Source organism: Haliaeetus leucocephalus, unplaced genomic scaffold, assembly GCF_000737465.1.
Source record: "Haliaeetus leucocephalus isolate CR32 unplaced genomic scaffold, Haliaeetus_leucocephalus-4.0 Scaffold229, whole genome shotgun sequence".
Classification (NCBI taxonomy): Eukaryota; Metazoa; Chordata; class Aves; order Accipitriformes; family Accipitridae; genus Haliaeetus; species Haliaeetus leucocephalus.
Window position 1 is genome coordinate 61311 of NW_010972665.1, and position 17535 is coordinate 78845.

General features: G+C 42.1%; 1 protein-coding gene across 6 annotated transcripts in view; it reads right to left on the bottom strand.

The window, feature by feature from the left end:
- SEC31B (SEC31 homolog B (S. cerevisiae)) overlaps positions 1–17535 on the bottom strand; it is a 34900-nt gene that overhangs the window by 16895 nt on the left and 470 nt on the right. For 3 of the 6 annotated variants that reach the window (XM_010567698.1, XM_010567703.1, XM_010567704.1), the window contains exons 2-12: positions 13240–13328; positions 11560–11683; positions 10564–10759; positions 9683–9778; positions 8459–8599; positions 7317–7459; positions 6966–7065; positions 4877–5038; positions 2766–2918; positions 1788–2018; positions 311–385 (exon numbers count right to left, since the gene is read on the bottom strand). In XM_010567698.1, the coding sequence (XP_010566000.1) occupies positions 311–385; positions 1788–2018; positions 2766–2918; positions 4877–5038; positions 6966–7065; positions 7317–7459; positions 8459–8599; positions 9683–9778; positions 10564–10759; positions 11560–11683; positions 13240–13318 (1500 nt within the window). In that variant the 5' untranslated portion in view covers positions 13319–13328. Of the gene's footprint in view, positions 1–310; positions 386–1787; positions 2019–2765; positions 2919–4876; positions 5039–6965; positions 7066–7316; positions 7460–8138; positions 8221–8454; positions 8600–9682; positions 9779–10563; positions 10760–11559; positions 11684–13239; positions 13329–15792; positions 17057–17380; positions 17510–17535 lie in introns of those variants that run through there. The other 3 variants (XM_010567700.1, XM_010567699.1, XM_010567705.1) reach the window with 3 other exon arrangements.

The window sequence follows — 17535 nt, forward strand, 5'->3', positions numbered from 1 at the left end:
CTGGATGCTAGAAGCAGCTCTCAATTGCACTGTTGCTATACATTTCCCAGAGCACCAACAACTGGAAGCAAGATAACTGTGCTCAAGATGCCTTTGGTTTGATCCAGTACAGCTACAGTTACACCCTTAAAAGTGCCCACATTTGCTTTTTTAATGGGGGATATTTGAGGTGCCTCTCAGCTGAAATTTCATGCAGTTTGGTCTTTTGTGTGCTATGAGATCACTCACTCATTCCCAGTAGGGACCCTACAACTCTCCTGCAGCAGCTTTAGTCCTGTAAAGGTTTCTCTCTATTGGAAACACCTCTTACCTTTTTTTGCAGATTGTCTTTACTGTAGCCCAGCAGCTTGAGGAGTTTAGTCCTGGACTCCTGCTCCAGGTTCACCTGAGTCCCAAAGGATATTGAAAAAGACAAGAAAATATGTAAAATCCTAGACATCTACACACTGCCAACAGTTGGCTGCTTCTGGCAGCAGCAAAGTGTAGAGCTCAGTTTATAGATAAAGAACACAACTATGACAAGTCTACCTAACGACTACTGTGGGAAAAATCTATGGAATTTAAGTTACTATCACGATAAAAGGGTGAAATTCAAGTTTGTCACATAGTTACAATTGTGTATCAGGGCTATGATTGTATGCATACTTAGTGTACTTGGTTATTAATTCCCTGGATGGTCTAGGAATTGCCAAGCTAATCTCTGCATAGAGACAATGGACTGATTTGAGTCCGGATGAAACTGAGACAAGGTGGTTGCCTGAACTCCTAGTCACAAAAATTAGTTAACTAATTGTTACAGAAGCTCCCTGGGTGGGGATTTCAGACAGTCCCACAGATTCCCACAGGCTGCATGCAGCCTAATTGAGAGGCACTATTTGTATGCTTTAATGCGTGATTAACATTCTGCAAGGAGAATCTGTCTGTCTCAGTAAGTCCCAGGCTGTTCCTACTACAGAAATGACTAAACTGTACATGGATAAGATACTTGTAAACAGTCAGTAGAAACTGTTCTTGCAGATGCAGAAATGGTCATGCAGAACAGTCTTTTGTACAGAAGCTTGGTTTGTAGTTTAAGACAATCAATAGTAAAAGATCTTGTATGTGCTGGAGCGGTCTCACAGGACCATGGGCCAGCTGGATTATAAAAATTTACTAGAATGACAGTTTGACAAGTCTCATCCAATGCAGCTGAAGACATTGTTGCAATGACCCTTGTAACAAAGACTACTGTCACCACCTAGACAACAACCCATCCCACACACAGTCTGCCTACGAGTGTCTGTAAAACACTACCAAGGCTAAGCCCTGCCCCTGCAGAAGGGTGGCCACTCCTCGTTACCAAACTCTTTCATATTACCAAATTGTCAATGAAACCATCATCATGTGTGGGGCTACAGTCACTCCTGATACCACCACACCTCTCCCTTATTACTGGGGAATCTCATTGCCCATTTGGACTTTGCCTTGAGAAATAGTAACAGTAGAGTGCCACAGGTAGCAGGCAGATACAGCTTGGCAGTGGGTTGACATGAGAAAATCCTGTCCAGCACCTTGACAGGAAGCCCAAACAACTCCCCTTAAAAGACCGTTCCTACTGAAAAATAAGGCAACCTCTAAGACCTCATCTGCAAAAACTTTTCTTTAGACAAGTAACTAACTAGCCCATTCAGTTCTATTTTATATCTTAAAGAACAGGAATATAAACGGCTAGAGAGGACCATAATGAACACATTCCACCCCAGGACCGTAAAAGAACTGACCTCTCTGTTTCACCACAGCCATCCTACCTTCAAGAAGTTCCAAAGGTTCTCATCAAATGGCAACTTGGCTGTCTGGATCTTGCCCTGGCAGTAATCAAGGAGGTTCCCTGACTGCAAGGCCATCTGCAGTTCTCTAGATCGGAGCAGAAATTCAGTTTCAGTAGTGACTTGACTGATGAATACTTGGTGTGGGTATGTCTGCTGCATTTGCTGTCCAGGAGCTTTGGCAAGACCAAAGGAAATAAGTTTTCCTCCAAACTGAGAAAGACAGAGGGAGTCACAGTAAGCATTCTTATAAATGAAGGTAAAAGCAACGCAGCTCTTCATTCAGCACGGTGGACTCAAGCTCCAGCTGTGATCACAAGGAACCCGAACAGTTTAATGTGTATGGATGGTAAGGCCATTGAGGGAGTTCAGATCACAAGCCCTTCAGCTGAAGACTGATAACCATGGCACTTCTGTATGTGCTATCAGGCCTAACCAATTGCAAATGCCAGAGAGGCACAGAGGAAAAAGTACCATTTGGAACTGTTTGTTCTTTTCTGACATGGAAAGGCAGGCTGCAATGACAGAAACGATCATGTGAATGGCAGGCACTAGACAGACAGAGAACAAGTCAAGCCACAGGCTAAAAGAACAATTCAGCCTTTTGACTTAGTAGCAAAGAGGTGAAGAAAATTAAATACCTGGATAGGAAGGAGAAAGACAGAGGAAAATGGGAACGCATGTCACAGCCTACAAGGACAGCTTTTATGACTCTTCCTTAGCTTTGTTAACTCTTACTTATAACCTCCCATTCTCTGCTGCAGGACTCTTTCTTGTTGGAAATATATCTGAATGTTGAGCGAAAGAGCTTTCCTCCATGGGACACCATACTGCACCTTAAACAGGCATCAAAACAGCTAGCAGTGGGAAGATAAAAGGTTTCTCTAGCTAAAGAAAAGGATTGTGTCACAAGATGACACACCTGTTGCATTTTAAGCTAACAATGCTCCATTCACTTACTGCAAATGAAACCCCCACAGGTCTGCGAATCCACTTGGGTGGCTTTTTTAATGGTGGAATCAAGGTGGTCTGAGCTACTTGCTCTGGCACCTGCAGAGGAGGAAGGATCTGTCCTGTGCCAAAGGGATCCAGGTTGTTGAAGGATGAAGAGATCTAAAATCAGATGGAGAAAGGAGTAAGATATAATTCAATTCCTCTCTGTACAGACTAAGCACAAAAAACTATTGCTTAGTAATTAGTTACTTTCCTCGCTGATGAAGAAAAAGGCTATTACAGCACCTTTCCCTGGAATACCACCAAGCCTCTATGTGAAAGAAGTGGTATTTCCAAACAGTTCCAGAAATTATTTCTCAAGAAAGCTTCACCTTGAGAGATTTTCAAGTAATTTTTCCTTAGCAAGATGCAAATTCCCTAACATACACTGCCTGGCCTAGCACCCAGCTCATAAACACAGGAGTTACAAAATTACTAGTTTTATGCAAGATAGTGACAACATAAGCTGGACAACTTTAGACCATATTTCTTGTTTTGCTCACAAAGGAATGCTGACTCCCTTTCTGGTTTAGGGGTCTTTCAAATGGGGTAGTTTTATGGACTGTCTCAAGCTTTTATAGCTTAGATGAGAATGGTGAAATAATCTCTCCAGACTTTCTTGCCTAGACAAGAGAGTGTCAAAAGTAGCCTCTCATCTGGATTTCTGACATTTAGGAAGTCAGTGAGCATACATACAATGCTGTTCACAAGCATTCTTAATTTTTAAGACTGTTGGCATAGATTTGTTGTTTGCTAAAGATAACCCTGTTCAAGTTTGACTGGACCATAGGGCACAGCTCTAAACTACTACAGCTGAAGGGCATACCTGAACAGAAGCAACACAAGGCTTATCAACCTAAGGTTGCCAAACAAAGAATCACAGGCAAGACCTACACGTTTTGTCTTTCAAGTCTTTCTTGAGGGGAAACCAATTCCAAAGACAGACCATTTCCTGGAGGAACAGCTTATACCTAATAAATCAGTCACTCTAAATCTTCAAAAAATAGATACACACTACCAGGGTACCAGTAACATCAACCACCAGGTCTTTTACAGAGTTTCTGTCCTGATACCATGGAATCCAGAGGAAAGAGGCCCCTTGTTCATGAACTTCCCGCCTCCATAATTGTCATTATCTCCTCCTATTTTTGTTCTTATTTGTTATTCTATTTATCTAGGAGTTATTCTAACCTACTGTTCTCCAATTTTGAAGAGTGGAAGTGGGGCGCATGCACATGAAGAATGCACAGAAAGAAAATTCTCCATGGGTTAAATAAATCCTTAATCTCCTACAGCTGTTGCTTGATAAAGTATTTTCTTTCTCTTGCAAATCCTATGAAACTGAACTCAGTCAGCTGTAAATGACTATATAAATAACACTTAAGCCAGCTCATACGTATTCTCTTAAAACCTGTATTGCAATGTATTTGTTAGCTGGGAGAGAGGGAGGGAATTAAAAGACTAGACACCAGATTAAAAGTAAAATTTTAGACAGTACTAACATTTAATCTGTTCAGAGTTTGCCCGTCTATTCATTGGCTAAGTAATGGGTTTCAGTATCAAAATATTAACATGCTCCAAGTTATAGTCAATTAACTGGAGGAAAATTGCTAATAGTGGCTTATAAGCTAGTTTTTAGAATTCTCTGCTGAACTAATAATGAACATGTTGTATTAATTAGTATCAATGTATTTAATTTTAACCTAATGACAAGACAAGCTTGTTGCTCCAAGAGGTGTGCTGCTTTATTTTTAGTCTAGTAGCAATAACCATAAAATATATATAACATCAAAACTATACCTGATCTTGGCTCTATTTACACACTTTAATGAATTTTACAAGAAATTTGGAGACACCTTTGTCAAGAGGCAATGTAGTTCCTTTGGTACTTGGTGGATATTAAGTCCCCACACAGGTAGCTTCTGGTTCCCACACCATATAGCTATATGTCCTGGCGTGTGGGACAGACTGCATCGCTTAAAAAATCATACTGTTACACACACGTGCTTCTAACGCTCTCACAAGCCAGGTGAGTAATTGCCGATTTGTCAAGCCGTAACGTGCTCACAGGACTTTACCTTGTCAGCCTGCGTCCTCTGCTGAGCTTCTAAGTTCCCACCCATAACAGAATAAATGTTGATCCACCCATCGAAAGTGGCAGCAGAGAAGACTGAAGGATTCCTAGGACACCACTGGACGTCAAAGCACCATTGACTCCGAATGGGCAACTCGTAAACCACCTATCACAGAAAGAGAGAAGGCAGAAGCACAACACAAATAGTCCCCTGCTTTCCCCAAATTACTTGCCCACAGCAAGTGTGTCACACTTTATTTACATATCACCACTGTATACAAATGTCTTATTTTTGCTTCTTGAAAGACACGTTGCAACCGAGTTACAGCACATTGAGCCCAAATGGCAGAAAGCCACAGAAAGCTGCTGTACCATAGGATTCCTACTGTAGAACAAAATGCAAATGCAACAAGTCAATACTGTCACACCTGCTGTTAACCAAGGGAGACACATCAGAAGACAACGCAAGAAAACCAGAAGCCAAAAGGCAAAAAGGTGTCATGAGCAAGAACATGTAAGCAGAAAGAATAGTCTGGAAAAATAAATTTTACAAGGAAAATAAAAGTCTACAGAAAAAAGTAGAACAACAAAAGAGGCCTGTAATAGATGCAGATGAACTATGAAGGATTTTGCAGCCAAAAAGTTTCTGGTCCAGCACTCAAAAATCCAAAGTTCAATTCATGGCCCAGTCACAGACTTCCTGCCTGATGTTGAGCAACTCACTAACACAACCTTGACTTTGAACCTCCAGTCTGTAAAATTAAGAGATTTCCTTTATGCCTCACAGGCACAAAGCACAGAGAATCACAGCTTCCTTCTCTGTCAGAACATGATCTGTTTTCTGTTCCCAGGTACAAAACTTTACATTTGCTTATATTAAAATCTGGACTGCTAAATTAGAAAAAAAAAAAAAAAAAGAAAAAAAAGACAAACCCCCTTCCCAAATATCCCCCCAAAACAAAGAAACCAACTCTTCCCCAAACTCACCAGATCAGCCATTCTGTTAACTGTACTGATTTTTGTATCACCTGAAAATTTTCTATTCATTGGTACCAAGTCAAGAACAGCCCCCTAACAATAGTTTGTGCATAAATGCCTAAGTTGAATTTGGACTCTGCAAATCTACAATAGCGCGCATAAAGATGAGCCAGTTGCACTAAAATTGTTGTTTGTTTTTTTTTAATTTTTCTGCTAAAACACAGTGAAAAGATTTTAGTAAAAATTAGACTTCAGGAACCTTTCAGAGTCTGATTCTCTTCTAACCACTAGACATCTGTACAGAGTAAGCATTAAATCCCATGAAACCACAACAGCAGTATTTCATGCGTTTTATGGAAATGGAATATTTTTTCCATGCCTCCAAGGCAAAGGTGGTCAGCTAAGTGAAACTGTCCCATTAAATGAATCCAGCCTGGGGCTCCCAGCTGGACTTTCTTCAGTATTGTTAGAGTACTTTCCCCATGTTATCATCAAGATCAACTGCTTGAATTCTGTTCAAAGTTCAAAATTCAGTTTTATCCAGAAATTCAGCATTGAATGAGTAGGTGTGCAGAAAATTTTTTTTACACAGTCCTATTTTAATTCCGGTGATACCAAAATATTTCAAAGATGGGAATTTTGAGATACATAACTAAATAAGCACACACATGTGAAACCACTGTACTATGAATAAAGTTAACACACATATTAGTTACATTGTTCCCCTCTCAATGACCCTAACAAATGCTCCTCATTCTCCTTCAAGTTTCCCCCCCAAAAAACTTACTACCCTAGGAGAAGGAAGAAGAAGAAACAAATGGACACAGAGAACACTACATGTGTGAACATAGCAAGAGTAATCATAATTAGCTGAAACTAAGTTTTAGTTAAAGCTTTCTTCCCTCTATGATCTCTGGACATAGATATATCAGAGAAAATCTCTGCCTGTCTCTGTTATTTTCAGTCTCATTCACTCCAGACAGAAGAATGCAGAATACATACTGGAGGAAATTACATTGACACTCGACAAGGATATAGAGAAGGGACATATACATAGCATAGCACACAACTCTGTATAAGGCAGACCATGTGTACTTATAGCTGCGGTTATGTACCTCCCCCACACTTGGGTTCCAGCACAAGATCCGGTTGTCTTTGGCGCTACTCAACAGCAGTTCAGGGTCAGCCTGGCACCAAGAGATGGAGAGAACTCCCCTAAAATAGATCAGAAAGAAATCAGTCATATTTCATACCCAGTCCACTCTCCCACCCTGTCACCAAGAAAGCAGCAGAAATGCTGCTTAAGCTCAGAAATGCTAGTTCTCATCTCTACCCTCAACCAGATTCATCTGTGAAACAAAGCAGGCCTAGCAAAAAGTCATAGTTGTCCTAAGTCCAGCCTCCCAGATGTCTGCCTTTTAAAGATGGAGATCCTTGAAAAGACAACAGAACAAGCAGGCCCTCACCTCATGTGCCCTTCCAGCTGGCTCAAAGGAGAGGTAGCAAAACGTAAGTCCCATATTTGTATCACTGGCAAGCGGTCATCCTCGGAGGAAAGGACTAGCTGGGTTGCAACTTCTGGATGCCAGGCCATTCCTGAGCAATGCATCTAGGGACAAAAATAACATAGGCTGAAAATTCAGCAAAGCAAGTTGGCATTAGCAAAAATGGCCCAGAGCCACATCATTCTGCACTTAACTTGCCTAGAATGCTTGACATAAAGCAAGTCTAGCAATGTCTTGCTGTGGGAAGCAAGTATTTCTACCTTCTTGTCATGGTTCAAGCCCAGCCACCAACTAGGCACCATGCCGCTGCTCGCTCCCTCGCCCCGCCCCAGTGGGATGGGGAAGAGAATCGGAAAAAAAGTAAAACTCATGGGTTGAAATAAGAATGATTTAATAACTAAAGTAAAATACAATGTAATACTAACAAAAATAATGAAAAATATTATTATAATAATTGTAATGAAAAGGAATATAATAAAATAAAAAAACAGGTGATGCACAATGCAATTGCTCACCACCCACTGACCAATGCCCAAGCACCAATCTGCCCCTCCTGGCCAACCCCCCCCCAGTTTACATACTGAGCATGACATTCTATGATATGGAATATCCCTTTGGCTAGTTTGGGTCAGCTGTCCTGGCTGTGCTCCTTCCCAGCTTCTTGTACACCTGCTTGCTGGCAGAGCACAGGAAACTGAAAAAGCCTTAACTTAGGCAGAGGAAAATTAACTCTATCCCAGCTGAAACCCGGACACTTCTCCACAGAGCAAAAACCACACTAACCATACAGAAGTTGAAGGACTAGTTCAAAGCTGGTCTAGGAAGACAGCTGGGAGTAAAACACAGGAGGCTTCTCATAAATGAGCTGTGAACATAGAAATTGAATGCAAGGGTGCCCTAATTTTAAGAACAGATAGGGGTCTTGTTTCTCCATTTCATTAGGGAAAAAAAGAGATAAGTGCTTTGATGCTACAGTTCCAAGAAAACCAGCCCCAACAGCTCCTACAATAAAAACACTTGATCCCAAGAGCCTGTGCCACTGCTTTGCAGTCACATGTGGCTTGTTGTAAGCTAGTCAGAATCACAGGCTTTCCTCCACTCACTCTGTTGCTGTGGTCACTGACTTTGATGATAGGCTCATTCTTCCTGAGGTCCCAAACCACAGCCTTGCCGCTGGGGTGAGCGGAGGACAGGATATGCTGCACCTGCCGATTCCAGGACACCACACTGACATCTTCATGGGGCTGCCAAGACAGGAAAGGCCACACATCCATTATTCCCATGTTGAGGGAACTCTAATCACAGGATTCTGTCACTAAGGGATTTGAGGATATATAGATTCTTCTCTTCAATCACTGATCAACTAACTGGAAATAGCAGCACTGACCAGAAAGACTAGGGAGCATGGAAAGTCCTTTACTCAGAATGTACAGTGGACAGTCAAGTTCTACGGGGAAGGTCACCTGGAAAAGCACATTTGCATTTTGGGAGCAGGTACTGGATTCTGCATTGGCCAAATGTGTCATAAATCAGTGCAGAGAGAACTGCAGCTGAGGGAACATAGATGCTTCTACCCTGACTCCTGGGATGAACTTAAATGGAAAGATGACTTTGTGCAACATTTCAGGGGTGCAGCAAGATGGAAAACGTTGAAGCATTCAAGGATAATTGCCATTACTGTATCTACTGCAATGCAGGAGATAAGTCCCCCATTTGTGTCCTTGCCTATTGCAGGAAAAACCTGGCCTGATTTTAGGCAAATTTACTACGGTTTTTTTACTTTCAACAGTTGATTGCCTTGAATAACATAATCAGCATCAGAAGATCAGAAGCTTCTTCCTCTTCAAACTCCGGAAACATTATCTGTGAGTAATAGCCAAGATGCATTAATGCATTAAATGGCTCACTGGCTCTGCTAGGTATATTACTTTCATGAGATATGAAAAGCTTCAGCTGAAACCTGAAGTAAATTCATTCCTCAGAGAAGGTCCAATAAGCCTTCGTAATCCATCACACATGCACCAGCTGGATCACAAGATAAACTGGTCAGTTACTTGATTCAAATCCACAAAGAGCTTACCCATCCATGCAAAGTGCATCCTTCCAGAGGTTGCCCGCCTATCTCCCCACCCTTATAACACCCTTTCCACCTCCCCAGAATGAAGCTGATCAGTCAGTTCTGATTCATCTTTCTCCTGACAGACGTCAAGGTCATTTCCCCTTCACAGACTGACTAGATCAGGATGACTCCACACACTCACATCTTTTTGCCTTGCCTACTGAGATATAAAACTGCAGGGATATTGCCCAGAGAAAAATTTGTTTACCTGTGATTTAGCCCCTGGAGTCATAGGCACACTGAAGTTATTCAAGTCCCAGATGAAAATTTCAGAATCGTTGGCTCCAGAAGCCAAGAGGTTACTCTGTAGAAAAAAAGAAAAGCTCAGCTGAGTTTCACAGGGAAAGAGGACAGATTTCTTAAAAATAAATGTAAGCAAAAAACCCAAAAGCTTCCAAAGTGAGGCAAGAGCTGCATTTCACAGCCACTGGTAAGCAGAAAGGTACTAAATGGATTATAAACCAGGCACATTTGTGGCCTCCATGCCTTCAGCTGTGCCATGGTACAGACCTGTTTAAAATTTGTCTAGCAAGCTACATGTGCTAGTGTTACTCATCATGAAACTCTGCTACAGGCCTGGAAGCTGCTGTCTCTGGCCAGCTGAGCCTTTGCCCTGCATCCTGGCACCAGGGACATTTCTTCTGACAAGATGCAGGCTTCCCACAAGGGTCTGCAAACAACTGTCAATTTGCCTTTGCGCTACCACAAGAACTTATGTTCTGTTCACTACTCGCTTATGTTGCGGTCCCTTCAAGTGTGAACAGAGCCCCACTGAATTAAACACCAACTGAACAAATAAAAAAAGTTCTGATTTCAAATGGGTAATGGTCTAACACGTAACAGTATTACAAGACATGTTTTTACAGAGAAATAAGAGACTTGATCAAAGTCACAAGGGAATTCATTGGCAAAGCTGTGAACAGAACCCAAATCTGAGTCCCAAAGCAGCCTTGTGTCACAACTACCAGGCCTCTTTCAGGTTAAAGACTGTTCCTTCAGTTTATAAATCTCTATACACAAGGGGAAAACATATTTTTTTAATATGGAGGTTAATTTTCATTTGGTTATAAGTATCTTAATGTTGCATACCTGGAAAGGGTTGAAGTCAAGAGCTCGAACAGGACCTGAATGCTTCTCCATCTGCCCAATTACAGGCTCACTCTTTGAAGCCAAGATGTGGTGCACACTGTACATTGTCAGTACACCATTATCCCCTCCACCAATGATCACTCCGGAGGACTCTGGGGACCCATTTCCAAAGTTACCCCAGATCAGCTTATGAAACCTAAAAAAAGACAAAAATAAAGCTTGCATAAGCCTCAACATTTGGTGGAAGTCAAGACACCATCTGCATTACCAAAAACTACATCCATCTTCCAACTTATCAAACATAACCATCGGTCTGCACCTTAAGTAGCCATTTCCCTTTGAAGATGACTCTGGCTCTTACATGGAAAAAAAGAAATGAGCCTCCTTCCAAAGACTTTTAAGGGGAACTTAAAAAGGAAGAGCTAGTCTGTCTCTTTTTTTGTTGTTTTTTTTACCTTAAAACATTCAGGACCTCATATGGGATTTGGTGGGTGAACTCGTCTAACCTAGGCTATATAGAAGATTAGATTACAGGACTATATGCCTTCTTTTCCAGAGCTATGATCTGAAAAATATGTTTACCCACTGTAAAAGCTGCTAGTTACAAATCAAGGCTGTGTTTTACACTGGATGCAAATGTCACCCACACTGATGAGCCTAAGAAAATCACCTTGTCTTAAAAAGCTGGAAGACAATTTTCACTCTTCCTCTAGTCTCTTTATTGCAAATCATTAGCTCCAGCAAATTCACATGATACGGAATGATTCTGACTGACTACCATATAAGTCCTTTCAGCCTTCTACAATGGTCCAACTGCTGTACTTTTACACCCAACATGATTTGTGTCAACAAAAATATTCAATTCTTGAAGATGGAGGTCAACTGACCCAAAAGATCACTTTATACCCCCAAAATATGATCTCCTCCTCTCCTTTCTTGTACAGAAAAGCCCTTTCCAGCTTCACTGATTGATACGTCAGTATGAGTGTCTAGTACCTGTTTGAGGCAGGAAGCGTTCCTTTCTGCTTCATATCCAGGGAAGGATCCCTGAAGTCAACCTCGAATATCTCCAAGGTGGCATTTGTACTGAAGGATGCATCCAGTTGTTGGGCAGATGTTCCTAGCAGAAATACAAGGGCAAAACAAGTGGGCTCTTTTTTCAAGAGCACAAGATACAAAAAGAGCAATGCACTGGAAACCTATTCTTGATAGTCGACACAACCTTGGTTGTGCCCGTTCAAGGAAAGGACATGTTTGAATACCTCAGAAAGAGGAACCAACAATTATGACAAAGACTTTGAAATAAATTAGAACTTCTTCAAGAAATTCTGGGCATTAGGGTCAGTGCTGTGCAAATACCTTTCTCTCTTGAGATAAATATAATTCATATACCCTCTTCCAAGCAGCCACATCTTCTGATATGAAGCCCTTATCTAAATTACAAATGCAGTCGCATCATGAAACCCCACTACACATATGATCCCAAATACTTTTGTATACTGCTCCTCAACCACAACCATATGTCTTGATCAAGCCTTCTAAACCTCGTCTACAGCAAAAGTTCTTCAGCCTTAGCCAACTAAACACTCCCCAACAACCCACGGACAGCTAGCAGTCACACAGTGGTGGCTTCCTTCCTTCTCCCTAGCTTACAGAATAAAAGCTAAAAGTAGATTTAATATTGCCTAATGGGACACTGCCAGGCAAAGAGTCACCCAATTACCACAGAGGTGCTTTGTAACAGCCTATGGCATGGAAAGTGCCCAAGAGACTATTAAAAAGCAGTACAAATTATGAAACTATGCAGTTTGTGGTCTAAAGCAGACTGAAGCCAAGACCTTTGGTCCAACTAAAAATCTGTCCTTATTAGAGAAACAGACTATCTACCCCAAAAATGGTAATGTTGCTTTTAAGGCAACAGCCGAACTTCTGTCACTTTCTTTTGACAGTCACCCCTGAAAAAAAAAAAGGAAAACAATACAGCAGCACTGCACAACCCAGGCAGGAGACAGAGCTGACTAGTTCTCATGTTGGGCAGATAACCCAAGCTGTTGGTTCCACACAGACACTGAACTCACCCACTGCCAACACAGTGAACAAGCCGACCTTGTGCTTCAGGAAATAAAATTATTATAACAATAGTGAATAATGAATAATATCAACAAAATGCAAATTTAAGGTTTTGCAGAAATATTGAAAATCGAATGATAACTGAAACATGCAACTTTAGAAAGAAGGGATTTCTATTATTTGATTGTCAAACCATGCGATAGTGTCTGAAGACCAACAAAGTAAAAGTAAGCTTAAATGAACACAATTACAATGAATTTTTTTTTTCCACAGACATACCAAGTAACCAACCTTATTTTGTTTTAATTTTTATAGCAAGCACGTGTTGGAGTTCATACAGACTTAATCAGAGTTAGATCAAAAAAGCCATGTATTCACCCTTTGAAAAAATCACTGGCCTTTAAGGTGTCAAAGCTGGGCATACAAATAGACCTCTACAGGTCACTTAAAAAAAAAAATTAAGGCTGCAATGTTTTTGGTATGTTGCTTGTAAGTTTTCCAGGGATTATTAAAGTGGGAATTGTTGAAAGTCAAAGCCAATACAACTCTACATAAAATCTCTCTGTGAATCATACTTTAATCTTCACAAATTGTGAAGAACTTTACCTGTTGCTAGATAAATGGGGTGGTGGTTTGCTGGACTCCACGCCTGGACAGCTGTTCGCTCGATTTCCTTTAGCTTCATTTTCTAGGCTCTAGAAGAAATTTCACGCAGTGGTTAGAATAGCCAGATAAAGTCATCACAAAAATAATCACACCAGTAACAAAATATCCCCCTTACGAAGGTACCGCATGAACAAATTGCTCACAATAGAGAGATGTTACTTGTTACTTCCTGAGCTAGTGAATACAGTTTCACAGGAATGAATTAGGGTATTTTAGAATTCATGAAAAAAATCCAAACAATCCCAGCTGTCTGATCCCAGATTTTCTTTCATATATAGCTCTCTTTTTCATAAACCCCAATTACAGGAGAGTTTCAGTGAAAGGAAGGGGATCTAAATTAAGCAACATACTCAAGTCTTCAGTCCAGGCTGGTTTAAATCAGCTGCAGATATTAAACAAATGTATTTGCAAAGCACTAGTTGCTGTCTCTGAACAAGCTGATGCCAGTATATACATAGGCAAAAAGGGAGCAGAATGAATCTCAGGGCAGGGTAAATTCCAAGCAGAAAAGTGACGTGGCAACAGAAAACGAAGTGCAATGCTATCACCTGCCAATTCAGTTAATGTACTTTGTTCTCATCCTCTGAGAAGTGAAAGGAAAAAAATCATTTGACTTCCTGCTTGAGTTTGTAAATGGTAGAAGGTGAGAAGAAGACATCCAGAAGTAACTGCTGGGTTTCAATCTCAGCTCTGACAACAGTTCTTTTTATTTGCTCTGGATAGATCAACTGACACCTGTAAAATGGGAACACATCTTCCCCATGTCACTGGAGAGAGATTAGCTGGGCATTAATGTAGTGGGATAATTGCAAGTCAAACAACAGCAGACAGCCAGGAGGTTGCACAACTGAATATAAATACAAATTATTGTTCCATGTAGGATCCCGTTCTTGCTGAGGAGAAAGCAACCAGCACTTCTCCATCCCAGACTACGCCCAGGCCTTCTAGGCATGTCAGTAACACAAATGATGTGTGGACATATCATTCACAGGCTAGCGAGGTCACCCTCATAAGTGGTTCCTAAACCTTTCAAGCTTGGTTGCAGTGCAGTCTTTTAACTCTAGCTAAACAGAGCTGCTAACTATGCACTCAGATGATATCATGCTGAATAAAGTAAACTGTCAGCAGGCAGCACAGCAAAACACTGTGCATCCTGCCAGTTCGCTGTGATTAACCTTTCCTGGTTACTTGACACTGTTTGCATTAGCTGGGCTGACAGTTAAACCACAGTTTGCATCCATGGCCCTCTCCAGATGCAGGGCTTACTCAGGCCAGAGTATGGATGTTTATTTGTAACCAAGTTCATAAAGGTAGCTTGCTGTGGCCAGCCCACTGTCTGGCCAAACCATCCAAAAAAACCAAACCAGTTTTGAAAAAGCCTTCTGTCATCTTGTGGTTTATATGAAGCTATGGCCTCCTGAGGCCCACACAAAGGGAAATCTGGTCAGTATTACTTATTGGGCTTGGACCTCCTGGGTAATAACTCCACACTCTTTTAAGGGTTTCTTCTCCACAGCCAGGCTGAAGCTAAGGACATCCTCTCTCTCTCCCAGCCCTATCAGGACATGCTGTTTGATTAGAATTTAATTAATGCTTTTTAGCATAAGTCTGCAGTAGTATCTCCCAAAGCTTGAAGTGCCTATTGCTGTTCTCACATTAACCTTGTCCCAACTTAGCTGAGGCCCAGTGAACAGAACTCTTGTACGATAAGACAAGTGCAACTATTTTCTCGTGCAGCCCAGGAACAGAGGTGGAAAGGTCATCTCCGCATCACCGTAACAGACCTCTAAAGCTCACTTTCCTATCTTCCAGCACACAATTTGCAGAGTACTTGTTAGGGCTCCATCACATTCTCTCTGCCAAGAAGTTCCAGTGCCTATTCATCTGTCTCCCATACTAGCGCACGAACACTGTCTGGGTCTCCTCTATTCAATGAAAACATCCCCAGGAGGAGTCAGGTGAGCCTGCTGGCAACAGCCTACTGCACAAAGCACCACTTGACTCCACTGATGTGGGGGAGCAGGACAGCTGGTATGTTCCTTACCAGTCCCTTTCTTGTCTCTTCCTCCTCCAGTTACAATCCATCAATTGCAGGAGCTGGCTGTACATACAGGCCTCAATGCTTCTTGGCTTTTGAGAGGGTAACTCCCCTGTGAACATTATTAGACAGTGGCCAAGAGACTTCTTCCCTCTAGTAAATTAACTGGTAAGGAAGCAATGAAGAGCCCAACCACCACAAACTTAGCCAGGTGAATGGTACAAGCTCCCACTCCTTACCCTCTGTGCTGGACTGACTGCATGGCCAGCACAATTTCCATTCAACACACAAACAAAGACAAGCCACAAAAAATGTGCAGAACAGTATTGATCAATTGTCAGCTTTTCTTGTCAATAGAGCATTTTGCATAAGGAAGTCAATGTTACTATTCTCTTTTCACAAATTTAAGTCAGGACAGAACGTGAAGGTAAAGTGTCTTGGCTGTGATAACTCACCCAGACATAGGAAAGCAAACAAGGCACCATTTAGAGTGGCTCAATATCAACAGAACAACTGTAGGTATTGAACAGGTACACTGTGTCCCTGATCCTCAAGGCAAGGCAGCAGTAGCGCCAACAGACTTGAGAAGGCCCACAGGAGATGCATAAGAAGCCAAGATCACAGTATCACACCATCTCTTAAGCACCTCCTACCAGTTTGGCTCCATTACAGCTGAGGTTCTGCAGGGATGCAGCAGCACCTCCTCCTTAAATCAGTTGGCTCTGAGTTTGGAATGGAAAAAAAAGCCTGATTTGAGTCTTAGTCTTAGAGAAGTGATTGTTCTATACACTGTGCATGTCCGTATCCAGGACAGGACTCAACAATCCTTAAAGCCGGAAAAAGCCCTTCTTTAGCAACCTCTTGTGGCTGCCTGAGAAAAATTCACAAACATCGGACTCTTCCATAGGAGAATTTTTAGGGAGCCATTGCCACATGGTGTCATCTCCCAAAATAGCATCTAAGACTCCTGAGAAAGCTCATGCTTTTCTCAGGACCTCTAATTAATTAATCATGACAATTCCTCCTCCTTCTACTGACATCCGATTACAGAGCTAACGTTATTAACAAACCTCAGCCCCAAAGGGAGCCACAGGACAGAAGCAGCATTTCCCCACAGCCTCCCCCTGCCATGGTTTCCTGCACAGTGTCCTTAAAAGGTAACACTGTCTGCAAAGCAAAACCGGGCAGGTCAGAGCACTCCCCACCACTGGGAAACAGAGAGCACGCACCTAAACAGTGAAAAGCAAAAGCACATGCTCTTAAACCATGACAGACCATGCAGGCAATGCTGACAGAGGCAAAAATTCCTCACCTACACTAACTTGAAATACTTGTGGCTTAGAATATATCCTAAAAGACTGTGGTTGTTGTATCAGCTAATTGACCCTCAAAGCTGCCATGATAATCATCCCAGGTATCACTCTAGTAAGGCCTTCTCTCTCTTGTACCACCCAAATACTGTCAATCAGAAATCCCCTCCTACCAATTTCCCCAATCCTCCTCCCACCACTGGGCACCCAACCATTCCTCTTTGAACAGTTCCTGCTGATACTGGACTTCCAGCACAGCACACAAAGGAGCTGATAGCCTGATCTCCCTTAGCTAAAGGTGAAACTTGGGCAGAACAGAAAAGACTTGTCCAAGGTCACCCGTGTGACAAGCAGCCACCCTAAGAATTGAAAAAGGCCTCACAGCCATGACACATGCGTTAAGACGTAAACGTCCCAGCATCGATTTGAAATGTTTGTACTGCCCCTTCCCTTTGCATTGCTCTGACGCTCTCCCTTCACAGCTGCCCAATGTCCGATAGCCAGGCTGTTCTCATAAATTCTTATTATAAACCCCGATTACAGAAGGCACAGAGACACTAATCTCAGCTAATCGTTGGCGTTTGCAAGGCGGGGTTGTTGCAGGGCAGGGCTCAGCACATTCCTCCATGACAGCTCCCATGGTACATAAAGAAACTTCCTGTGCTCCAAGTACTTTCAAAAGCTATTGCTAAGTGCCACAGCACTATGCAGACGGCAGTGTGTACACACGTACCTAGCCAGCTTGCTCTGCACAACGGCGTTACACCGTGTGATAGTCAAAAAGAGGGAAGGTCTGGGAAGAAAGCATTGGCCTCGGACACCGGCTGTCACAGAACAGGCTCTCGGCTGCGCCAGAGGCCCCTCCGCGGCCCGGGTCAAACAGCCTAG